This window comes from Chrysochloris asiatica, unplaced genomic scaffold (genome assembly GCF_000296735.1).
Source record: "Chrysochloris asiatica unplaced genomic scaffold, ChrAsi1.0 scaffold00432, whole genome shotgun sequence".
NCBI lineage: Eukaryota > Metazoa > Chordata > Mammalia > Afrosoricida > Chrysochloridae > Chrysochloris > Chrysochloris asiatica.
The window spans coordinates 371,098-397,434 of NW_006408950.1; the positions used below are offsets into that span (position 1 = coordinate 371,098).

At 42.6% G+C, this 26,337-nt stretch overlaps 1 protein-coding gene across 1 annotated transcript in view; it reads left to right on the top strand.

The window, feature by feature from the left end:
- The first annotated feature begins 5,985 nt into the window (after window positions 1–5,985).
- Window positions 5,986–26,337, top strand: part of WDFY2 (WD repeat and FYVE domain containing 2) — a 269,563-nt gene continuing 249,211 nt past the window's right edge. The window contains exon 1 of the mRNA XM_006876937.1: window positions 5,986–6,132. Within this exon, the coding sequence (XP_006876999.1) occupies window positions 5,996–6,132 (137 nt within the window). The 5' untranslated portion in view covers window positions 5,986–5,995. The remainder of the gene's footprint in view (window positions 6,133–26,337) is intronic.

Below are 26,337 nucleotides of genomic sequence, written 5' to 3' on the forward strand. Positions count from 1 at the left end.
AAAAAAAGAGTCAGTATCAGATTTTATGGGAAAGCTGCCCCAAGTATAAAACAACAGTCAAGAGAGGGAAGACCATATATCTCGATGAATGAAAAAACTGTGGTTGGAAGAGCAGAAATGCTGGAAGAAGACTACAAAATTACTATTAATGTGATAACTACTGAAGTTGGATCTCACATGGGTCAGTATTTTAGATTTAAGTAAACATCTTGGGTTTCAGTTCAATGTGTACCAAAAGTGTTGTATAAAGATCAGTTGGCCCTAAGAATGAATTTTCCTTTCAATATGTTAAGCAAGATCAAAGCTAATGAAGATGGTTTTATGATACAAATCATAACCAGGGACGAGTTTTGGATTTATCAATACGATCCTGAGACCCACATTCAATCAAAACAGTGGCATCCAAGGGGATCTGCTATACCAATTAAATTCAAGGCAGAGAGGTCAGCTCAGAAGGTTTTGGCGATGGTTCTTTCAAATTCATATACAGGGTCACTATGGAGCTGCAACTGACTGGATGGCACTTAACAGCAACAACCACAACCTGTCTGGCCAAACCTAAACCAAACTAAACTCATTGTCATCCAGTTGATTCCAACAATAGCAACCTTACATAGGGTTTCTGACACTGTACCTTTTTATGGGGACAGCCTAATCTTTCTTCCACGGAGCAGTGGGAGTTCAAACTGCTGACCTTGTGGTTTGAAGTCCAGTACAGATCCTAGTTTCCATTGTTGTTGTTGCTAAGTGCTGTTGAGTCAGTTCCAACTCATAGTAACCCTGTATAGGGTTCCCAAGGAGCGACTGGTGAGCTTGAACCACCGACCTTGCAGTTCAAACCGACCTTGCAATCCACTGCATTACCACACAGAGCCACACCAGGACTCCCTTTATTTTTGTAGCCAGTTTTATTTTTGTTGAAAAGAGTCTTGACCCATACCATTGTAATGATAAAGTGTTGCAGTGTGTGGCACACAGAGGATGCTCTATAATGATTAGCTTTCATCTCTTTCACCTTCCAACAACAGGTCTCCTCTCCTACCCCATGCTCCAGGGCAATATATGGCTTTTGCATGATTCCAAGAGCCTGACCTTGTGCTAGACACAGTAAATATACAATAGTATATTGACAGGAAAATGCCAGAGGCTCAAGCCAGATTCAGACTAGGTCATGAAACCAGGGAAATCATTGCTGCCACCAGACAGATCTTGGCTGAAAAAGGCAAGCTCTGAAAATACCATAGTTCCCCAGCACATAAAGATGAAAACTCAAGCTCCCAAGCACGACACTTCAGGTCATCCTTGACATGCTTTTGCCCATATTTCCAGCCCAATCTTCCAACTTTCAGCTACTGAGGCTCCCAGAAGCAGCAGCCAGGAATTCTTCAACAACTAACCCCTTCCACATGCTTTTGTTTCTGTGCTTTCCATAGTCCAGATGAGCTCCCCCTCTTCCAGAAAACCTTCTCTAACTTCCTAGCCAGACTCAGGTGAGAGTCTCTGGGTATTACTGTACTTTATGGTGTCACCATCATAGCAGCTGCCACACTGTATGGTAATTGATGTGAGAGTCTATCCCACCTCAGGCACCCCTTTCTAACGGGCAAGGTGCACCAGGCCATGGCTGCATACCCAGGTTCTATCAGGTCATCTTCCTCTGCTGCCAGTCTCAGTAGGCTGCTTCAGCTGTGTTCCTTTTCCTAACAATGGCCTCCCCAATGCTCTTTAAGCCAATATAACTAAAAAAAAAAAAAATTAATGAAACAATGTAATTTGCTTACTACTGATTATACATCAAGACTGTTTAGATGATACCTCCTCTGGACAATTTTTCCTGCACGATCCTTCTATCCCAGGTCAGGGTATGCACTTGTTACTGCATTTTCTCACCCCAGTGACATTATCACTGTACATTAATACCTGTTCCCTTATCTGTCTCTAGTCACCTATGAGAGAACTGAGAGGTCTGTGTCCCCTGCTTAGCACTGAGGAGATACTCACTGAAAGTTTACTGAAGATGGAGATTCTGCAGAATTGAGGGCCAGACACACGGTTGGAGGGATCCCACCCAGGTTCTAATCCCCACAAGGCCTGGTATGGGACAGACATTGCCACTTCCTCCATACCTTTATGGGAATGTGAAGATGCCCCGCCCCCAACACAGAAAGTGTCAGGCTTATAACTGTAACTGTTACTAGTAACTAGTACTTAGCCCACTCACTGCCACCCAGTTGGTTCTGACTCATAGCGACACTGTATAGGGTTTTGGGGGCCCTGAATCTTTGTGGGAACAGAAAGCTTCTTTGTTCTCCCTCTGCACTTCTGGTGGGTTTGAATTGCCAACCTTGTGGTTAGCAGTCCAGTGCTTATCCTACAGCACCACAGGGCTCCTTGTCACTAGTACTTAAGAGGGCCTATTATGGCACATTAAGACACTTAAAAAATCACTTGTAAGCCTCACAACAAACCTGCCAAGTAGATGTTATTGTCCTCATTGACTAGATGGGGAACCCAAGGCTCAGGGAAATGGAATATTTTGCCCCAGGTCCCACAGCTGGAAGATACCAGAGTCTCTTTATCAAGGTTTATAGAGAGTTTCTGCAAAGATGAGGGTAATAAAGAGTTGCATTTATGCCTTGAGACTTACCTTTATAACATACTCTTTCATTGTTAAAAATCTGCTAGATCAGACCTTAGAAATGCATTTCCAAGAAAAATGACATATTGCATTAGGCAAATCTACTGCACAAGACCTTTTTAAAGTGTTGAAGAGCAAAGATGTCAGCTTGAGGACTAAGGTGTGCCTGACCCACGCCATGGTATTTTCATATGCATGTGAAAGCTGGACAGTGAATAAGGAAAACCATAAAAGAATTGATGTTTTTGAGTTATGGTGTTGGAGGAGAATATTGACAAGTGCCACGGGCTGCCAAAAGAACAAACAGATCTGTGTTGGAAGAAGTGCAGCTAGAGTGCTCCTTGGAGGTCAGGATGGCCAAACTTCGTCTCTCATACTTCAGACATATTGTCAGGAGGGACCAGTCACTGGAGAAGGATATCATGTTTGGTAAGGTGGAGGGTCAGAGGAAAAGAGGAAGATCCCCAGCGAGATGAATTGGCAAAGTGGCAGCATCAATGGGCTCAAGCATGGCAACAACTATGAGGCTGGCGCAGGACTGGGCAGTGTTTCATTCTGTTGTGCATAGGGTCGTTATGAGTTGGTACTGACTCGATGGCACCTAACAACAACATTCTGCTCTTTGGCCCAGAATTCTGCCTTTCCAATCCCTCCCAAGGAGCTCTGGTAGTGGTTACTAATCAGGCTGCTGACCGCAAGGTCGGCAGTTCGAAATACCAACTGTTATGCAGGAGAAAGATGAGGCTTTTTGCTCCTGTAAAGATTTGCAGCCTCGGAAACCCTGTGCAGGGTCACTATGAGTCAGAACCGACGTCACGGTTCTTAACAACAACAACAATCCCTCCACACATACCCTGACCACTCTCCAGCTAGCTTGTTAGCTCTGGGCACGTCAGGCACTTAACAATTCTCTCAATCATTTCATCACTGTAAATCTTTTCTCTCTGGATTGCCAGGGAATGGAAAGAGCTGGGGACTATGAGAATGGGTACCTAGGTTCAAATGCATTTGTCTGGGTGACTTTGGGCTAATAGTTTAATCATCTAAGAAAACGAGGAGACTGACAGTACAGATGGTCTCTAAACTCCCTATTTTGGGTATTCGTTCTTCATTACTGGAGCAAGAAATAACTCCACAATAAATGGAGAAAAGACTGAAGTTGGCAAAGATTTTTTTTTATTGGATCCCTAGTCAACACTCATGGAAACAGCCTTCAAGAAATCAAATGACATATTGCATTAGGCAAATCTGCTGCAAACGACCTCTTTTAAAGTGTTCAAGAGCAAATACATCAGTTTGAGGACAAAAGTGCGCCCCACGCAAGCATGGTATTTTCAGTAGCCTCATAAAGTTTAACATTGAATAAGGAAGAGCTTGGAGGAATTTATAAGTTTGAATTATGGTGTTGGAGAAAAAAATTAAAAGTGCCCTGGACTGCCAGAATAAACAAAGCGTGTTGGAAGAAGTACAGCCAGAATGCTTAGATGCCAGTATTGTGAGACTTGGTGATACTTCCTTTTTCATACTTTCAACATGTTATCAGAGGGACCAATCCCTGGATGACATAATAGTTGGTAAATTGAAGGCCAGAGAAAAAAAGGGAGACCCCTCCCCCCCCTCATGAGATGGACTGACAAAGTGGCAAAAACAAGGGGCTCAAACAGTAATTGTGAGGAAAGGACCACAAAAGACCAGGCACAGTGTATCATTCTGCTGTGTATAGAGACGCTATATGAGTCGGAACCGACTGGACGACACCTAACAACTTCTCTGTTCCATGGGCGCCACTATTATGGGTAACAGTCTGAACCAAGTGCTGGCGTCATTGAAAAGTGCGCGATAGGGCAAGCTAGGATAAGGAAGACGAGGCTCCCAGAAACTACAACTCCCAGGAGTCCATGGGACCCGTGCCTGATGCAAGTTGGGAGCGGTAGCTGTAGCTGCCCACCGCAGGCTTCATTGTTAAGGCCGCATGCCCAGTCACGTTCCAACTACTTCGGTTTTTCCCGCAAACCTCTTCCTTTTCCGGTTTGCCGTGGCGCGTTTTCCCCCACTTCAGGAAATGGGGAGGGGGCGGGGGGGCGGAGCTTCTGGCAAACTCGTTCCCATGGGAGTGTACTTGCACGTTCACGGAATAATAAAGAGGGAGTGAACTAAGAATTGGGTGGTGGCGTTAAAAGAGGGCGTGAAGAATTGGGTGGTGGTGTTAAGTGTCTGGGTTCTGACCCAAATAATGAGTTTGTATAGTTTCCGATGGCCAAAGGTCGTCTCTCACACTTCAGACATGTTATCAGGAGGGACCAGTCACTGAAGAAGAATATCATGTTTGGTAAGGTGGAGGGTCAGAGAAAAAGAGGAAGACCCCCGCCGCGGCGAGATGGATTGGCCAAGTGGCAGTAGTGAGGTTGGCCCAGGATCGGGCAGTGTTTCGTTCTGCTGTGCATAAGGTCGCTATGAATCGGTACCGACTCGATGGCACCTAAAAACAACAACAACATAGTTTCCGAGGCTTTAAACTTTCGCGGGATCAGAAAGCTTCAATTTTCTTACCAAACCAAAGAGAGGTTGGTTGGCTCGAACCGCCGACCTTGTGGTTCGCAGTCCAGTGCATGTTGTTAAGTGCTGCTGAGTCGGTTCCGACCCATAACGACCGGTATAGGGATTTCCCAGGAGCAGTTGGTGAGTTTGAACCGCCGACCTTGCAGTTCAAACGGCTTTGCAGGCTGACACATTAACCCACAGCGCCACACCAGGACTGCAGTTCAGTGCACAAGAGGTAGCAAATTTAGGAGACACAGGGGGATGGAAGGCGCATGCGTCCTAATGTCGTTGCTCCAAAGCCTCAGGAGTTGGGGAGGTGGTGGCGTGCCGCGATCCTGTACAAGAGCTACAAGCTGTAAATCGTTAGAGCAGAAAGCCTCATCTTTCTCCCGCAGAACAACTGACTGCTGACCTTGTGGTTAGCAGCCCAATGCAAAACTCACCACACAGCCGGAAATGGACTAGTGGGTGACGCACGCGCATTGACTCCAGAACCCCGCCTCCTTCAGTTTCCCCGCCTTCCTCAACACCCTCCCGGAAGTGAAGCCGCCCTCGCGCCCACCAGCGGCCACCCCCTGCGGCCGGCCCCGCCCCCCGCCAGCCCCGCCTCCCGACTCTCCGCCCCCTCCTCTGGTGGTGGCGCCGTGGTTGTGGTTTTGGCCCTAGTGGTTTTGGTGCCTGAAGCCGGGAGCGCTGAGTCGTTCCCGTGAGCGGTGGTCAGGCTATGACAGCCGGTCCCCGGCGTCCCGCTCCGACCAAACAGAGCTCGTGCTCGAGCGGTCTCTTCATTCCGGCTCCGCCGCGCCCCCTCCTCCGATGGCGGCAGAGATCCAGCCCAAGGCACTGACCCGCAAACCGATTCTGCTGCAGCGGGTCGAGGGGTCCCAGGAGGTGGTGAATATGGCCGTGATCGTGCCCAAGGAGGAGGGCGTCATCAGCGTGTCGGAGGACAGGTACGGATCGCTGCCCCTCTGCCGCGAGGAGAGCGGGACGGGCCGGCTGTTCCCGAGCGCGGCGTCCGCGCGAGTATAGACAGGCTCCCTAAGTTTTTCTATCCTGCGCATCCCAGGTGTGCGGGGTTCGCTCCGCCGGCGCCGGGAAGCGGTGCCCATCCTCACCCGGCGCCGGGCCCGAGTCACCAGAGCTAGCGGTACGCTGGAGACCGGACCTTGGTCCAGCGCTGAGGTCGGAGGGGGCAGAGGGATGAGCTGTCCGGGCCTGCAGGTGTGTGTGCGGGGAGGATGCTCAGACACGTCTCTGTAAGACAACTAAGGGTTTGGAGACTCTTGGGTACATTTCTTATGGTTCCAAACCGAGAAAGCAGATGCCACTCCCTTCTCTCAGACATTTTCACCGAATTTTACGCTGAACTCAAGGAGTATTGCAACTTGTGAAAAGAGTAACTTTGGGCTTCTGCCTGATACCTTTTCTTCCCTCTTAGCTTTTAGTGGTCAAGGGGAAGCACCTAGAACAAGCAAGGGACCAATACTGTAAATCTCTCTTGCGTTCCTTCCCTTTGCCTGCTTCCTCTCATTTTACCCTATTTTTGCTTAATTTGCAGAAGTGGAGCTAATTGTTCTGCCTTTAGTATTCTTAAACAACGTTTTGGCTTCAGCTTGATGTCTTTTAACATGCAGAAATAAGACTTGACAGTACTAATTTCCAGAGAGGAATGCTGCTTGAACAAAGTAGTTATAGTGTTTTATCTACTAGTATTTACGATAAACACTGGACCTCGAACTACACGATCCGTGGTTCGAGCCTGCTGCTTCACTGGAGGCCCATGAGGCTTTCTGCTGCCTCGGAAACCCCACACAGGGTCTCTATGAGTCGGAATTGACTTGAGGGCACTTTACAATAACAATAGCATTCTAAAAAATATGTATTTGTTGTTGTTGTTGTTAAGTGCCATCAAGTCGATTCCGACCCATAGCGACCCTGTACAGGGTTTCCGAGGGTTTAAATCTTTACGGGAGTAGAAAGCCTCTTTTAGAAGTACTGAAAAGGGATCTTCACCTTAAGGTTAGTCAGTCTTTCCTGTTAAGTGCCATCCAGCTGATTCGTACTCAGAGACCCTGCATAGGGTTTCCAAGGAGTGACTGGTGGGTTTGAACCGCCAACCGACCTTGTGATTCGAAGTCCAGTGCTTATCCTACAGGAACACACCAGGAGTCCTAAAGGTAGTTGTTAAGTGCCATCGAGTCAGTTCTGACTCATAGCGACCCTTTATAGGGTTTTCTAGGAGCAGCTGGTGGATTTGAACTGCCAACCTTGCGGTTCATGGTCCAGTGCTGATCCTATAGTGCCACGTCATGAGTCCTACGTGGTTGTTGTTGTTAAGTACTGTGGTGTCGGTTCCGACTCATAGTGACCCTGCACAGGGTTTCCGAGGCTGTAAATCTTTAAGGGAGCAGAAAGCCTCATCTTACTCCCGCGGAATGACTGGTAGTTTCTTACTGCCGACCTTGAGGTTAGCGGCCTGATTCGTAACCACTACGCTACCAGAGCTCCTTAGTGTATAGTGTCCCCTTAAAAAAAATTTGCCTGTTATATTGTAAATTCTTCAATATTACTTAGGTGACTGTATGAATGATCATGTTTACATAGCACTTGACTAATATCCTATGCAGATCCAATGGAAAACATAGAAATATACTAATGGCAAGCAGTTTGCTGTACTTGAAGAAATTAGTAGCTGAAATTGAATACATGAATGTAGGAACTTTTTGAAATTCACAAAGAATTTGTGGTGCTGAATATGTGCCATGGAGTCATGGCAACCCTGTATAGGGTTTCTAAGACTGTAACTTTCACAAGAGCAGTAAACCTCAACTTTCTCCCAGCGGCTGGTAGATTCAAATTGCTGACCTTGTGGTTAGCAGCCCAACTTCCCTCTATGCTACTAGTGCTCCTTAAGAAGCCTTAATGAATTTAATTTTTCCATAGAGGTAAAATCCTGTTATAGGGACTGCTTCTGGACCTAGACATTTTTGTTATAAAATTGTTTTTAAAAGAATATATTGACATCTTTTTCCCGGTGTTTCATCCTATGGATGAAACTGCTCATCATAACTGCAGAAAATCCATTAAGTTCACTGAATAAAATCAGGAAAGAAGAAAGGTAGTTAAACCTAAGTTCTTTTCATATTAGTTTTGAAACTTTTTGTTCCGGTTGATGCCTTGGTAGGCTTTTTATTTGAGTTAAAAGGAGCTTGAGAGATTCTCTGCTCTAGTGCTTCATTCTGCTGACAAGGAGAGTAGAGAGCTTGTTACCTGCCCACATTTATGTCGTTTGTTGATGGAACCAGTCTTTGCTTCTTTCTCTGATTTCTATTCCAAGAGCTTCTATAAAGTGAATGTCAAGATTTAATTATGGAGATGTTGAGGAACCATATATATGAAGAGAAGAATAAATTTTATTTAATTATAAGACAAAGGAATGAAATGTTTAGCTCTGTCTTAGCTTAATTTTAATTTTCCTAGTTAATAATAGAGATTATTTCATTATAGAGAATTACTGTTAAATGAATAAGACCCTGACACAAAAGCCCAGATCTGTTCTTTATATGGAGTGCCTGGGTGGCACAAACAAATATGTACTTGTCCTGGTGTGGTGCTGTGGGTTAATGTGCCAGACTGCAAAGCTGTGTGAACTGCAAGGTCGGCGGTTCAAGCTCACCAGTTGCTCCTCAGAAACCCTATACAGAGTTGCTATGGGTTGGAACTAACTCAATGGCACTTAACAAAAACAACAGCTAGCCAAAAGGTTGGCGCGTCCAACCCATCCAGAGGTGCCTTGGGAGACAAGCAAGACAGCCTGCTTCTGAGAGGTCAGCCTGAGGACCCTATAGAGCAGCTTTTCTCTGCACACATGGAGTTGCCATGAGTTGGAAATGACTTGATGGCAGCTAACAATGACAACAGTTCTTTCTATATGTTTTATTATTACAAACTCAACAAATCTGTGTTTCTGTGCTTGTATATTCAAATGTGAAATTAAGTGTTATTTAGAGGTCATTTTCTCTTACACAAATAATTCACAAATAATGTCTATTACTATGGACATTAAGTAATGTTTCATTGATTCCAATTCATAGTGACCCTTTGAACATGTTATCTGGAGTGACCAATTCTAAAATTTCCCCTACTAAATTGTGAATATTTTGAGAACAAGAACCTTGTCATTTTCAGCGTACAAATGTACATTTCATTTGTACAGAGTTTCCAAGGAGCAACTAGTGGGTTTGAACCACCTACCTTGTGGTTTGCAGTTCAGTGCTTATTCTACAGAGCCACACCAGAAGTCCTATTGAATGATTGTTGTTGTTGTTAAGTACTGTGGAGTCGGTTCCGACTTATAGTGACCCTGCACAGGGTTTCTGAAGCTGCAAATCTTTACAGGAGCAGAAAGCCTCATCTTTGTCCTGGTAGTTTCAAACTGCCAGCCTTGAGGTTAGCAGCCCAATTTGTAACCACTATCCCATAAATTCTTATGAAACTCCAGATGACCTTTTTGATCTCTAACTCCTGTAGCTCTTTATCTACCTTTTAATTTTAGGCAGTATTATAGATACTTTATGTCCATGTGTCTTCATTGCTTCTGTAAGGAGCTGTATCTGTCTCACTCATTGTAGTATCTTCAGAGACTAGACTAGCATAGTGGCTGGTACACAGCAGACCCTCAAAAGCTTCTGTTGTATCAGTGATTCACATACTTTTATTGTGGTTGCTCCTAAAAGCACATTATAACTATTGTGGATGTTTATTTGATACTTGTTGATTGAGTTTTATGAGGATCTATGAAAGCCATATATGGACAAGTGTACACTTGTGCAAAAATGATAGGTTTGGGAGCCTTTGAAGTGCTTTAAAACTCTTGAAAGTCTGTGCATTGCTTCATGTAATCAGTGACCATTGGAGTTTCTAGTATGTTGCAGGCATGTATTCACACAATTTAGTAGGGAAAATTTTCCTGACAACATAGCCAAAGTATAAGAGATTAACTCTCACCATTCTTGCTTCTAAGGAGCATTCTAGCTGTACTTCTTCCAGGATAGATTTGGTTTTTTCTTCTGGAAGTTCATGGTACTTTCCATATTCTTCACTAACACTGTAACTCAAATGCATCGATTCCTCTGGCCTTCCATATTCTTGATTAACTTGCATATGAAGCTATTGAAAATACCATGGCTTGGGACAGGTGCACCTCAGTCCTCAAACTGACATCTTTGCTCTTGAACACTTTGCAGGGCAGCTTATTATTTGTTATGATCATTCTAGCCAGATTTCTCCATTCTGTGATGTACTGTAAATCCTAACCTCTATGCCTGTGATTACGGACCCATTGTGAAGTGAATTGTTAATGAGGCAGGATTAAGACCCACTCCTCATCTGTCAGTTTGTTGTACTGCGGTGGTTTGCATGTTGCTGTAATGCTGGAAGCTATGCTACTGGTATTTCGAATGCTGGCAGGGTCCCATATAGTAGACGACAGGTTTCAGCTGAATTTCGAGACTCAGACAGACTTAGAAGAAGGAGAGTGAGACTACTTCCAAATGTTTAGCCACTGAAAACCTTATGAATAGCAGTGTTAAAGTGCTGTTGAGTCTGTTCCTACTCATAGCCACCCTGTGTAGGATTTCCAAGGAGCAGCTCTTGGGTTTGAATTGCTGACCTTGTGGTTTGCAGTCAATTGCTGAAAGAAATGAGGGAAAGAAAAATCAAGCCTCAACTTGCAATACTGCAGTATTCTTTGGGTAAAATATTAAATGATGCAGAAAGCATCAAAAGAAGATGGAAGGAATATACAGAGCCACTGTACCAAAAAGAAATGGTTGAACCCATTTTAAGAGGTAGCAAATGATCAAGAGTCAATGGTACTAAAAGAAGAAGTCCAAGGTGGACTGAAAGCATTGACAGAGAACAAGCCTCCAATAATTAATGGAAAACAAATTGAAATCTTTCAATAAATTGGTGCAGCACTGAAGACACTCATTCATCTATACCAAGTATTTTGACCCAACTGAATGCGGAAATCATTGGACAATATCATTAATATCACATGAAAATAAAATTTTGCTAAAGATAATTTTTAAATGGCCTCAGTTGACAGGGAACTGCCAGAGGTTCAAGGCAGGTTCAGACAAGGATGTGGAATGAGGGATATCATTGCTGACATCAGATGGATCTTGGCTGAAAGCACAGAATACCAAAAAGATGTTTCCCTGTGCTTTGACTACATAAGGGGTTTTGACTGTGTGGATCATGACAAGCTATGGACAACATTGTGGAGAAATGAGTATTATGGAACACTTTTTGTACTCATGAGGAACCTGTATATAGACTAAGAAGCAGTCATTCGAACAGAACAAGGGACACTGAATGGTTTAAAATCAAGAAAGGTATGTATGCACCATGGTTGTATTCTTTCACCATACTTATTTAGTCTCTATGCTGAGCAAATTGTTTGAGAACCTGGATTATATGAAGAAGAACATAACATTAGTATTGAAAGAAGATTCATTAACAACCTGCGATATGCAGATGATAAAAGCATGCTTACTAAAAGTGAAGAAGACTTAAAATATACTTATTGATGAAGATCAAAGAGCACAGCCTTCGGTATGGATTGCATCTCAATGTAAACAAAAATCTTCACCACTGGACCAAGAAATACATCATGATAAATGGAAACAAGATTGAAGTTGTCTAAGACTTCATTTTGCTTGAATCGACCATCGTCACTCATGGAGATAGCAGTTAAGAAATAAAATGCCATATTACATTAGGCAAATCTGCTGCACAAGACCTTTTTAAAGTGCTTAAGAGCAGCTTGAGGACTAAGGTGCGCCTGATCTAAGCCATGGTATTTTCAGTAGCTTCATATGCATGTGAAAGTTGGACAGTGAATAAGGAAGACTGTAGAAGAATTGATATATTAGAGTTATGGTGTTAGAGATGAATATTAAAGGTACCATGGACTGCCAGAACGAAAAACAGATCTGTGTTAGAAGAAGTACAACCAGACTGTTTCTTAGAAGCCAGGATGGCCAGACTTCTCTCATCCTTCAGACATATGTTCGTATTTACTTCCTGGAGAAGGACATCTTGCTTGGTAAAGTGGAGGGTCAGGGAAAAAGAGAATGACTCCCCCCCTACCCCCCCAGTGAGATGGATTGACACAGTGGCAGCAGCAATGGACTCAAGAATAGCAGCAATTGTGAGGATCGTGCAGGACTGGGCTGTGTTTCGTTCTGTTGCACATGTAGTCGCTATGGGTTGGAGCTGACTCGATAGCACCTAACAACAACAACATTGGATTAAGGTGAAGTCCTGGTGTGGCACTGTTAGATAAGCACTGGACTGCTCACTGCAAGGTTGGCAGTTCAAGCCCACCAGCTGCTCCTCGGGAACCCTATATAGGGTTGCTATGAATTGGAACTGAGTTGATAGCACTGAACAACAACACCAAGGAAGTAAGACCAAGGTGGGACTAAGGATTGAGGGGAATCCTGGTGAGGCGCTGTGGGTTAATGTGTCAGACTGCAAAGTCGTTTGAACCGCAAGGTTGGTGTTTCAAGCTCACCAGCTGCTCCTTGGAAACCCTATACAGGGTCACTATGGGTGGGAAACGGCTCTAAGGCACTTAATAACAACAACAAGGATTAAGGATGCGCCCACTTTACTAGATGATATGATGTGACTTAAGTTACGGCCCTTAATTTTCCTTAGGGGCATGATCTAATTGCTTTGGCAAAGTTTGCTCTCTGGCTCTGGGTCTTGCATCTGCCTCATCACTTTTGACTTCTAGTTTGCGGAACTTTGGGGTCACCATGTGACCTGATTTTCCAGCTCATGCAACCTCATGCATCGACAGTCTGTGTTGTGATCTGCTGATTTGGGCTCCTCAGCTCTGAGACTCTGTGGGTGAGGAGAATCCTTCAGACTGACCTCTGAACTACGGGTTTGGGATTTGCCAGCCTCCATAATTGTGTGAGCCATTTCCTTTGACAGTTGTGAGTACTGCTAGATGTTGCAACATATTGCAGAACCCTGAGACTTAAGGGGAGGGAGGAGTAGTGATTAATATCGAAGATTATGGAGTAGAAAAGTCAGACATTTGAGCTATCTTAAACCTCAACCTCATAGGGAACAGCCTCATGCTACTCTTTCTAAAAGAAATTATTCTTGTGCACACTAAAGAGGTCTTTGCAGCAGATTTGCCTACTGCAATACTTTGTTTGATTTCTTGTGTGCTGTTCCCATGAGTATTGAAGTCTTTGACAGCTTCTATCTTTTCTCCATTTATTGTGATGCTATTTATTGGTCCAGTCATTAGGATTTATGTTTTCTTTATATTGAGGTACAGTCCATACTGAAGGCTGTTATAGCCCTTGATCTTCTTCAGTAAGCATTTTAAGTCCTCTTCTCTTCCAGCAAGTAAGGTTGTGTCCTCTGCATATCTGATAATACTCTAATATTCAGACCCAAGAGTGGATAAAGCCTTTGCCCTTAGTTCATCTTAGCATAGTTAAACCAGACCAGAACTTTACTTGATACCAAGGGAAGACTTATAAGGGAATATAAATTATAAAAACAGCCTGACTTGCCTGTCTGGTTTTCTGGTGCTACTATATTACAGCTTATTCTCATGATTCATGGGCCTTGTCTGAGTGTATCTTTGATTGGGGTGTAGCTAGGACTAGCCCCACATGAGTTGCTTCTAGCTTCTGGACTATGTTTTCTGAGTGGATGCTTAGACATTCCTCTTAGTTGTCTTAGAGCTGTCTTGGTCAAGAGTGATGTCTTATCTGCAGTTTATATGAGGTTCCTTGTGGTTGATTCTTCTTCAAGTGATAAAGGCCAGGAGAGACCTGTCTCTAGGTGACGTACAGCCCCATTCAGATCTTAAGCTCTTTTTATATTTATCTTAGCACAAGTCAACAATCTTAGAATTCATATAGTTATAGTAACTACTATTAGGAAGCCCTGGTACGCAAGGTTGGCGGTTCAAGCTTACTAGTCACTCCTCGGAAACCATGTACAGGCCATTATGAGTTGGTACCGACTTGAGGGCACTTAACAGCAACAGCAACAACAATTAGACAGAGTCCTGGTGTGGCACTGGACTGCTAACCACAAGGCCGACTGTTCAGTCCCACCAGCTGCTCCCTGGAAGCCCTAAGCAGGGTCACTATGAGTCAGAATGAACTTAATGGCAGTTATAGGCCCGTTCTTTAGCAGCGGTCAATGCAGTGTGTTGACGTGAGTGTCATCTGGAGTTGCTGACAAAGCTCCTCTGCTTGCGTGGTTAAAGGAGGTGGCCTTGCAGGATGAGCAGAAATTCCTTTGAAGAAGCTAGGGTAGAAGAAGGGGTCTTCTAAGAAGACGGAAGAAAACTTGTGTTCTTTGAGAAGCACCATAGTGGGCTGGTGAAGAGTATAGGCCCTTGTGCCAGTGGGCCTGTGTTCAAACCTCAGCTCTGAGTCTGACTTCCGGTGATCTCTTCGTGCTTTAGCTTATCTACGATGCAGGTCATGTGCTAGTTAGTTAGTACTTTGTCTGCCATAATTAATCCTTACGTTTACCCTGTGAAATATGGGGTGGTGTTTTACAGATGACAAAACTGATGGCCAGAATGATTTTATTGAGGTTGTGGTTAGTACATGTCTCTTTCAACTCAGAGTGGTGGTGGGATAGAGCTGCTTACTGACAAGACTGGAAAGCTGGGGAATCTGGATGGGGAGGAGTCTGGCATTATGTAATTGGGGTTTTGGGCAGAGACTCTTGATGCTGGTGCGGGGGATAGGTTGCAGTGAGAAAAGCAGGGCACTGTGACTGTGTGACAATAGCTCAGAGAGGAGATGATCTCACTGGCCTTGCTGCACTCCAGCACACTGAGCACACTGAGCTCATTTTATCTCCGGAGTCTGTTCCCTGTGCCTTAATGCTGTTCCGTCAGACATTAACATGGCTCATTCCTTCTCCCCATCCAGATCTCTGATGGACTGTTATAGAGATTTTCCTGGCTCCTTTCTTCTACTTTGTCTTGTTTTCTTTTTATAGTGTTTATCACTATTTGAAATGGTATTTATCTACTTTACTGTTATGTTTCCCCCACTAGAACATAGACACACACACACTCTGCCCCCCCCCCCACCTTCGAGGGCACGGAGTGTATTTACCACATTGCTCTGTGCCCAGGACCTAGAACTTGCCTGGCATATAGTTGTTGTTAAGTGCTGTTGAGTCAGTTCTGACCCATAGCAACCCTGTATAGGGTTTCCAAGGAGCAACTGGTGAGCTTTAACCGCTGACCTTATGGTTTAAACCAATTTTGCAGTCCAGCGCTTTAGCCCATAGCGCCATACCAGGTGTTCAATAAATACATAAATTTCTTAAACCCAGGCAGTGGTATATGGATGACAAGAGAGAAATTAACCAAATGTAACAAAGTTTTGTAGTACTCAGCATATGCTAGGTATTCATTTCCAGGTGTATTCTATTTAAAACAATAGAAATGTATTCTCTCACAATTCTGGAGAGAAAATCATGTCTGAAATCAAAATGTTTGCTGGCCGTGCTCCCTCTAAGACCTCTAAGGGAAGATCTTCTCTTGCTTCTTCCAGCTTCTTGTAGCCCCAGGTGTTCCTTGGTTTGTATCTCTTCTAAATTAGGACAGCAGTTTTTTTGGATTAAGGGTTTACACGGCTCTAGTATGACCTCAGTTTAGCTAATTACAGCTGCAATGACCCTATTTCCAAATAAGGTTATATTCTAAGGTTCCAGGAAGGATTTTTGGGGACACTGTTCAACCTGGTGTGGTGTGTCTTGGTGTGGTGCTGTAGGATAATCACTGGATTGCTAATCACAAAGTCTGTGGGTCAAACCCCAGCGACTCCCTGGAAACCCTATGCAGGGTCGCTATGACTTGGAACCAACTCCTCGGCATTTAACAACGTTCAACCCAGTACAATTGTGAGCATGAATGCCCTCCAAATCTCAGTGGTTTAATTGAACATAAGTTTATTTATTTCTTTTACTATGAGGATAACTAAAAAGTTCCTCTGCCACTTTGGAATCTCGTATGATTGAAACCAGTCTAACTAGTGCCTTCACGGTGCCTGGAGCAGTGCTGCTCAGTAGAACTCTGTGATGACAACAGTGTCGATGTCTGCGCTGCCCAGCATAGAGCCCCGAGCACGTGTGCCAAATGAAGGGTTAAGGGCACGGCTGCTAACAGAAAGGCTGCTGCTTTGAATCACCCAGTGCCTCCTTGTGTGGTGCTGTGGGTTAATGCACTGAACTACAAGGTTGGTTTTATTTAATTTTAATTGAATTTGAATTTGGCTAGTGACTACCAATTGGACAGTGCAGACAATGGACAAATGACAAATTGCACACTGGCTGTTAATGTCTTCTGCCAGAAGTGACACATGTCTCTTTAGTCCACATATCATTGGCTAAAGCAAATTACATGGTTGTGCTTAATGTATGACCTTGAGGGTCAACAGGAATAGTATTTATGAATGACTTCTAATGCATGACAAAATTAGAAATCTTCAGTACTTCCTATTCCTGGAAAACATAAAGTTGAATCATTTAAAAATTAGTCTGTCAAATTAAATTTGTGAATTTCTAAGTTTGTAACTTCAGTAGTCTGAAAGTCTCCAGCTCTCTGGACTATAACACAGGGCACTTTTAAGACTTGGATGCAAACACTGATAATGTGAAACTGTCCGTTTGGTAGAATCTCTCATCTGGCAGAAGCCAGGAGGCTGATCTATAAGCATATGGAAAATCCTGCTTATAAGTCTGAAATTTTACTGTCTGTAGCCAGAATGGAGGACTTTGAGCTTTATAATACTTATGCTAATAAGTGGACTCCTGGTGTGGTGCTGTAGGACTGGGAGGTTAGTTTGAACCACAAGGCTGGTGGTTCAGATTCACCAGCTGTTCCTCGGAAACCCTATTCAGGGTCGCTATGAGTCAGAACTGACTCGATGGCACTTGACTACTACTACTACTATGGAGTCCTGGTGTGGTGCTGTCACTTGGACTGCAAGGTCAGAGGTTCAAGCTCAGCTGCTGCTCCTCGGAAATCCTATACAGGCTTGCAAGGGGTCGGAGTCGACTCGATGGCCCTTAACAACAACTACTACTATGCTTAGAAGTAGAAAGGATTTCAAAGTGTGTATTTATTTCTTAAGCCTGGTGTGGTGCTGTAGGATAAACACTGAAGCACCAGGTCAATTTGAACCACAAGGTTGGCGGTTCAAACCCACCAGCCACTTCTTGGAAATTTTATATAAGATCGCTATGAATTGAAACTGACTCAACAGCACTTAACTATGGAGGCCTGATTATGGATCAGTGCAGTCATGTGGTTGCAGAGAAACAGTGATTCAGTTTGAGTGGTGTGCATACTAACAGGGAGGTGGTAATTGCCTCTCTCTAGTCTTCCATGATTACTGTGTTCAATTCTGAGTGTCACACATGGAGAATCTAGAAAATTAGTGTCTCCAGGGAAAATTCCTGAAACCTCTGAGTGAAAGAATTCAGGAGGATGATTAGGCAGGATGGGTGGGTGGGGATTGTCTTCTTAAATTCTGAGTTGACAAATAGCTGATTTCTGAAATGTAGGCTGTGTACTTGGTAAGTTCTCTGAGGGCAGGTACCATACACTGGGTAAAAGGGGTCAGATTTTTATCCTCTATAAAGAAATCTGATCCTTACTAACACACAGGAAATATGCAGTATATGTTTGGTGAATAAATGAGGTAAACGATTGATCATATGTTTACAGTGGAATGGTCTTCAGGTCATTTTTAGTTTTCATGAACAAAGATATTTAGGTAGGATCAGAGAAATGTTTAGTTGAAGCCAGGGTAGTAATACGTTATGGGATAGGGTGGGCAGAAGATGGGAAGAGGGGTTGGATTTCTTTCTTTTTTTTATAAAAAGAATGAAATCCCTACGACTTTTTTCCCTCCAATTCTGAGTGGCCATGACTTGACTACTTCTTACAAAGATAAATTAAAAAAACCCTCTTACTTCATCTTACCGCTCCTTATACTGTTGGTTTGTGTTTCACTGATTTTTCTCATGGGAATTGCACTTTCTTAGTTTCTTACACTACTTCAGCCAGTACTTTCACTAATAATTAGACCTTGGCTCAATTCAATTGAGCCTCTGATGGAGTTCTGTGTACCACACATCTTAGAAGAATCAAGAATCAAATCTTTTTTTTTTTTTAATGTAAGCTAAAATCTTTCCCATTGCGTAAGCATACATGTGAAAGTTGAGACACCATCTAAGCTGATTTTTTTAGTGTGATAAGTATCTGTTTAATGGCATAAAATTAATAAACTTTCAACGATTTCTTGAGACCCACCACTTGGTAGTAATAATTGCAAAGACTGCAAGGGGAGAATTTGTCCCATCATGTTGTTGGAAATTAGACCTTTATATTAAATTCAGAATATTAGGCATTCTTCCTGCCAGTAATCTGTCTGCAAACAGGCGGTCACTGTGTTTATTAAAAGCTGAATACATTTGGAGCTTTTAAGAAAGGATCACTTTGGGAAAGCCTGCTCCAGGGAGGTTCACTAGCTTCTGATGGCTCTGAATTTCTGACTTAAAACAGTTGAATCATACTTGGTCCTCAGAGATCTTTATCAGAACACATTCATCCGGATATTGCAACATAGTAAGTGTGGCAACTCTTCTTCTCCAAAAATGAGTGATTCTCAGACCATAAAATCCTGACAAGCCGTCTTCTACCTCCAGTTTTATTAAACTTGTTATGAAAAAGAAAAATCAGTTTGAAAAAACATAGGGTGTCAGTAGCTGGAAGGGACTTTAGAGCTGATCTTTTCCAAATAAATAAAATAAAAACTTTAAAGAAGGAAGGAAATCACTATTTTTGACTTGCACAGCATCTTTCCCTGGTTGTTTTCATTTTGCAATTTGCTTTCAGAGAGAGAAAAACACTTTGTTGTTGAGAATTACTCTGAAGCCATAAAAACACACACACACACACAAACCAAGAGACGAGCAGACAAATTTTGGGAATTTAAAGCAGTGGCATTAAGAAATCATTGAGTAGATTATGACTCAAAACTATTTCAAATAGTGATCTGTTGATATATGTAACCCCAAGCTACAGTATATGTGTACCTAAAAGAAAATGATCATCAAGCCATGCTTTTTGATACATTAACAGAAAGGATGAAAAAGGAAGCAACGCTTGTTTACTGCTATATGAATTAGTATCACAAGGAGAGTGCCACATTTAACCTAGAAATTACCTTACACAGAAAAAATAGCTTCCCTTGTGAAACTTCAACAGATACTTAATTCACACTTTTTTTTTTTTCAAGGGCAGGGGGCATCCTCATCCAAACACTCCATTTATTCATTAATAAAAATTAATTCAGAGGTCTAAGAAACTAATAATAAATAAAACCAAAAAGACACACACAGAAGTAGTTAGTCTCCTTGTCTGTTGGCATGGAGGGCTGCACTGAGGTCTTGTGTGCCTTTTATGTGAAGGACCGGGAGCAAACCTCCTCTCTGCCCTGCATTGATGGACCTTGGACATATCCTTGCACCTCAGTTTTCTTCATATGGCAAACGAGGGACTGGATTTCTAGCTGTGGATCTGGCATTTGTTGTGCCCGTACAATGTCGTCGATGACTATATAAGCACAATATAAGCACAAAGCTCCGCATGAGGGGAAGTGCACAATGGGGGAAGAGCTTTTGCTGGTCGTGGAGTGTCAGCACTTGGTGATACAGCTGCAAACAGTGCTTTCCATAGCCTTTGGATGGCAGCCGCTGTTTATTTCTGGATGAAATTTTAAGAGGTGTTTATTTTGTATTGGTGCCTAATACCTAGCTGAACTGGATTCACTGCATTCCGACTCCTGGAAGAGTCTTTTAGTTTCAAATACTGGGCAGTTGAGCTCCGGGCGGTTTGCTGGCACCCACGTCAGAGCTGGCTTCTCTGATGTTTTTGAAATGTTTTTTTTCTTCAATCACAAATCATAGTAAGAAATAATATTTAACATTGCTACCCAAGACTCTCATATTCTCCCAGTTACCCACATATGAGGGAGCTCAAAAAGTTTGTGGAAAAATTCCATTATCTTTTTATGTCATTTTCCCACAAACATTTTGAAGCCTTCTTGTGTATAACTAAAACAAAAGTATCTTTATTATACATCAGAAGATGTGCTGGTATTTTCTGTTCTGTTGTAGTATTTATAAAATCCTGACCCATTAAATTGATTTCATGATGCACTGGTAGATTACAGGAGTCCTGCTGTGGTGCTGTAGGATAAGCACTAGGCAGCTGACTGCCAGGTCTGTGGTTCAAACCCACCAGCCATTGTGAGTTGGAACCAGCTTGACAGTGCTTAACAAACAGGTTGCAAATAACAGTTGAAATACAGTGTTGTAGAGGAGCTGCTGAGCTTTGTACTCTTTTTTTTCTCTCTCTCTGTTAAGGTTGATATTCCCAAATGCTAGACATAGAGTTCGACTCAGGTACCTAATCGCCCCAGATGACGTCACATCAGGAATAATTGCTCATAAACTTCTTTAATACAATGACTGTTAATGTTTTATATGTTTCCCTCTAGCAAGTTTTCTAAATGCAGCTTTCAAACATACGATTGTGTTCGTATAGTTATAATATTTTTGCTCTAACTTGTTTTTACAACATCAGCTGCCTAACTTTTGCCATCACTTTCAGTATGAAGTGGTTCAAAAGGTTTGTGGAAAAATTCTATTGTCCTTAAATTCCACTTATCAAGAACTTTTGAAGCCTTCTTGTAGATGTCTTTTTTGCTTTCCTTCAGTATTCATTCATCTTTAATGAGTGTACCATTAGTGTACCATGAGTACTTGGCATAGGCTCTTCCATCATGAACAAGACATATTCTACTCTCCAGGTACTGATAACTTAGTGGGCACATCATAACTGACCCACACCCAAAGGTAGCGGTTTACATTATTTCCAGTTTTCTAAATGTCATAGCATATTGTTCATATACATCTTTCGCTTCCCCTCCGAGATTTTGCCATTATTTCTTTAGAAAAGATAGTAAGAAAATTGCCATATTGTTTTCCAAAAGGCTTGTGCCACTTTGAGTGTGCCCTGGTGATACAGTGGTTTAAGCACGAGTCTGCTAAGGTTGGAGGTGTGATCCCACCAGCTGTTCCACTGGAGAAAAATGAGGCTGTCTTCTCTCATGAAGGCATTTTCAGGAATTCTACGGAGCAGTTCTACACTATCCTGTCTGAATTGACTCCACAGCAGTGGGTATAGTAGTACATCCTTTGTCCGGGGGAGCCCTGGTGCCACACTGATTAAGAGCTTGGCTACTAACTGAAAAGTACACATAAAAAGACAAACCAAGGAGTATATGGTCTCTCTCCTCGGAAACCATATACACGGTCACTGTGAGTTGTGACAGTACACACAACAACAAGCAACAATTTCTATGGTGGTGGTTGTGTACCGGGGAGTTGGTTTCAACTCATAGCGACCCTGTAAATCTTTGTGTTGTTGTTGTTAAGTGCCGTTACAGGAACAGAAAATCTCATTTGTTCTCATACTTAGCGACTTGTAGATTTGAACTTGCACTTAACTCATAACCTTTTATGCTACAAAAGCTCCTTACAATTTCTATATTGTTTAAGTGCCATCAATTCGGTTCCAACCCATAGCGACCCTGTATAGGGTTTCCAAGGAGCAGCTAGTGAGCTTGAACTGCCGACCTTGCAGTTCAAACTGACTTTGCAATGCACCAGACTGCAAAGCCGTTTGAACTGCAAGGTTGGCGGTTCAACCTCACCAGTTGCTCCTTGGAAACCCTATACAGGGTCGCTATGGGTTGGAACCGACTCAACAGCGCTTAACAACAATGACATAGCTTGATGAAAAAAATAACTTTTAATTTTTCTGTTATTTCATTGGATCATTACGTTGAGTGTAAATTGATTTTTCTGAGATTTGTTAATTGATTATTTTATCACTATTTATTGCATGCTCCTTGTATTTATATTTATTTGTGAAACTGCCTTTATCACATAATTAAGTTCTCATTATCAAACAGACTTACGACAGCCCTGTTGTATTTTTTTGGGGACCTCTTTGGCTCTTCTAATCAGCTCTGTCCTTTTAATTATTACAGCTAAGATAAAGTCTTGACTGATTGCTATTATGTGAATGGAATCATTTGGCTCAAGATGGTTGGTTTTTCCCCACCTTGAGACCAGAATATCACGTTTCTGCATCTGTAGATTGGGAGTAAGGATTTCTCCTGGGCTGGCAGCACAGATAATGCCCAGTGAGGGCTTTGTTGTTTGTTTCTGACATTTGAAATGAATCGTTCTTCAAAAGCACGCCACTAAGTAGGTAAGCCTTTTTTATTTTTTAAAGTTATTGTGGCTTCATTAAAGACTTGACAATTTAAGTGTTGTCTTGATTACACAATAGCTGTTGACCTGTTGAAATTTTTTTTTTAAATTTAGTTCTAAGCCCTGTGATTTCTTCTCTAGATAATGTAAGAATGAGATTTTCCTGCCACTTTCCAAATTTTGTCCTGGGTTAGGAGAGGTGTGTTTTCCATATGCCATCTTATCCTGAAATAGTGTGTCCATTGTCCCCACTGGTCTCCTGAAAGGCAGGGGCTTTATCTTCCCTGCCTTCCATGGTAGTAAACTTCCAGAGGTAGGGTTAAATCTCTAGCAGGCTGCAGTGTACTCTCAGTTTTTGGGTGATCTACAGATGGTGTTTTTAGAAGTTTTGGAGTTGGTTGCCAAAGTTTAAGTGTTTGGATTTCCCATAAAAAATCCAGATCGCTGACTTGTCTAGAGTTATATAGGAAGGTGTAGCTGTGCTAATCCCTGAAGTCCTCTCCTGTAGATCCCTTGATCCTGCTCTGCTCACTTAGGGCCAAGGTCATCTGAGCCATGAGGCTGTGCTGCCCACGTTACCTGCTCGTAGAAAACACTATGGGACTTTGCATCTTCCCCTAAAATCTGAAAGGCAGCAAATTCCTCTTTCATAGAACAGTTTGTTAGGGCTAATGTGGCATTTGGAAGAAGAAAACTAATGGAAGAAATTGATATCTAGGAAGCACATGTTTCTGAAAAGTTATCTGGGAGCAAGCACATAACTTAAAAAACAGAGAAACCTTTTATAATGGATCTGGATATTGTTAACAGTTAATATACAAATAAAGGCAGGTATTGATAAATTAGATTTGATATTTTATCCTATCTATAAGCAGCTCTGATAGTGTAGTGGTTACGAGTTAGGCTGCAAACCTAAAGATCAGTTTGAAATGACCAGCTGTTCTGCGTGAGGAAGATGAGGCTTTCTGCTCCCTTAAAGATGTACAGCCTCGGAAACCCTATACATGATTTGGAACCGACTCCACCACCACTGTGACCACCACTATCCTATCTCTAGGAGTCCTGGTGTGGTGCTGTAAGATAAGCACTGGACCACAAGATTGTTTGAATTGCAGGGTCAATGGTTCAAACTCACAGGCTGCTCCTTGGAAACCATATGGGTTACTATGAGTTGGAAATGACTCCATAGCACACCACCACCATCCTATCTGTAAGGATCCCTGGTGGTGCTTTAGGATAAGCAATGGACTGCTAACTGCAAGGTCAGTGGTTTAAACCCACCAGCTGCTTTTCAGGAGAAAGATGAGGCTGGCCGCACAGTCTCGGGAGCCCTGTATAAAATTGCTATGAGTTGGAATTGACTCGATGGCAGTAGGACTGGCTTTTTGTTTTTGTTTTTTCCTGCTTTCTCTGAGAACCCTGCTAAAGCAGTAGTTAAGCACTCAGCTGCTAAGTGAAAGGTCAGTGTTTCCAACCTACTAGCTGCTCTGTGGGAGCAAAGGCCAAAGGTTGGCAGTTCAGGTATACCTAGCAGCACCACAGAAGAAAGACTTGGTGATGTGTCTCTGTTAGGATTACAGACAAGAAAATCCTATGGAAACTATGTGCTCTAGAATTAAATGGTGTCAGCAGGAGTTGGAATCAACTGGAAAGCAATGGGTTTGGGTTTTTGGGATTGCCTCATTGTATGCATGGTAATGGAATCCTAGTGTGGCTCTGTAGGATGAGCACTGGACCGCAAGTTTGGTTTGAACTGCAAGGTTGGTGGTTCAGACTCAACCAACTACACCTTGAAAACCCTATACAGGATAGCTATGAGTTGGAACCAATTCAATGGCAGTTACTTTGTATTTAGGATTTTTGTGAAAGGGAGTAATTTATACAATGCTCTTTGTATTCAATCCACCGAAGCTGAAAGCAACCGTTGCCAAGCCAGTCCTTCCCAAGATTTGCAGAACTAATAGTGAAAGGCTGTGAATATAGCCGTGTTATATATTTTTACAAGTAAATTCAAAGTTACCCTAAAGAGAAGATAAGAAAGCAACTTCTGAGAGCTATCTGCCTTGCATGATAATCTCTCTATCTGCTGGAACTGTGTCAAGCAACAGAAGTGTAACGGATGTGAAAGTACTGTCTATGGTATTGTTGCTGTTGAGTTGGTTCCAACTCATATCTGTCTGTGTATAACCGAATGCAGTGGTGCCCAGGCCTGTATCTGGGTCGATTGTGCTGCCTAATGTGTCAGTGCATTTCATTGCAGCTTCCTTCATTTCCACTGGCCTTCTACCTTACCAAGCATGGTTTCATTTTCCATCTAGCCCTTGTAGTTTGTTTGTTTAGCCTTTTATTGTGAATTGAGAGAATGTTTACAGAGAAGTTCATCAGTTTTACATTAAACAAATCATACACATTGTTTCATCTCAGTGAGTACAATCTCCTCCCTGCAACAACATTTATCCCACTTCCTCCCTCTGGTTCCTGTATCCATTCCACCCTTCTTGCCATCCCTTCTCAGCTGTGTCCTTAGTAATGTTGCCCTTTTGATCTTAAATGATTGACCTTTCCATGCTAAGCATACCTTACTAATATTGTTGTCCTCACTATGTACCTATCTACTGCTTAACTGAAAATTGGGCCATGAAGGTGTTCCATTTCAGACCCGAAGGGTAGTCAAGGGTCATAGTCTTGGATTCCTCCAGTCACTTTTTTTTTTCCTCCAGTAAGCCAGTTTTTTAATTTTTAAAAATCGTTTTGTGTTTTGTTCTGTGTTTTCTGCCACTCGGTCTGGGACCTTCTAATGTGATCTGAAAGCAGAGCAGTTGGTAGTGGTAGCTGGTCACCTTCTAATTCTTCTAATCTCAGTGTTGTGGTGACTGATAGTCACAATTTCCATTGATCCATTGGTCTAGTGGAATCCAAGCAGCCTCAGTTTTTATCACTCATCTTTCTTCCACACACAAAAAGACCAATAGTTGTTCCTCAGATGACTGCTCATGAGCTTTTCTTGAATTTTCATTCTCCTGGTATGTTGTGAAGTGTTAATTTTCTTTGAGGTTGCCTTATAGTCCATTAACTTTTCTCTCCATTTAGTGCAGTCTATTTTATCCTGTAATCGACCTGACCTTCTCACCATCTGGATCTCTGTTCCTACATGTTTACCTTCTTTTACATTGTAATTGTTTTGATCATACACTGACCTCCCAGATTCTCTGAGTTTGTACTTATAGTTTTGTTCTGTTCAGGACTCTTCCTTCTGTCGATTTCATTCTGGGAGGTGCTGCCATGTATGTCAATCTCTGGTTGTTGTCTGCTCTTGTTGGTTCTCAGTCCACAGAACTCCCTTTAGGATATTTAGTAGTGCAGAGTTGACTTTGGCAAAATCCCTTAGCTTTTGTTTATCCTGGAATGTTTTGATTACACCGTCATATTAGATTGACAGCTTTGCTGGATAAAGGATTCTTGGTTGGCAATTTTTTTCTTTCAGGGTTTTATATATGTCTCCCCATTGCCTTCTTGCTTGCACAGTTTCTGCTGAGAGTTCCGAGCTTAATCTGACTTGCTTGCCTTTTATGTGACACTTCTGTTTTCCCTAGCTGTGTTCAGGAGTGTCTCTTTATCTTTGATTTTGGAGAGCTTGATTATGATATGTCTCAGTGATTTTCTTTTGGGGGTCTGGAGTTCGTTGAGCTTCTTGAATGTTTGTCTTTTCACTTTTCAGGATGTTAGAGAAA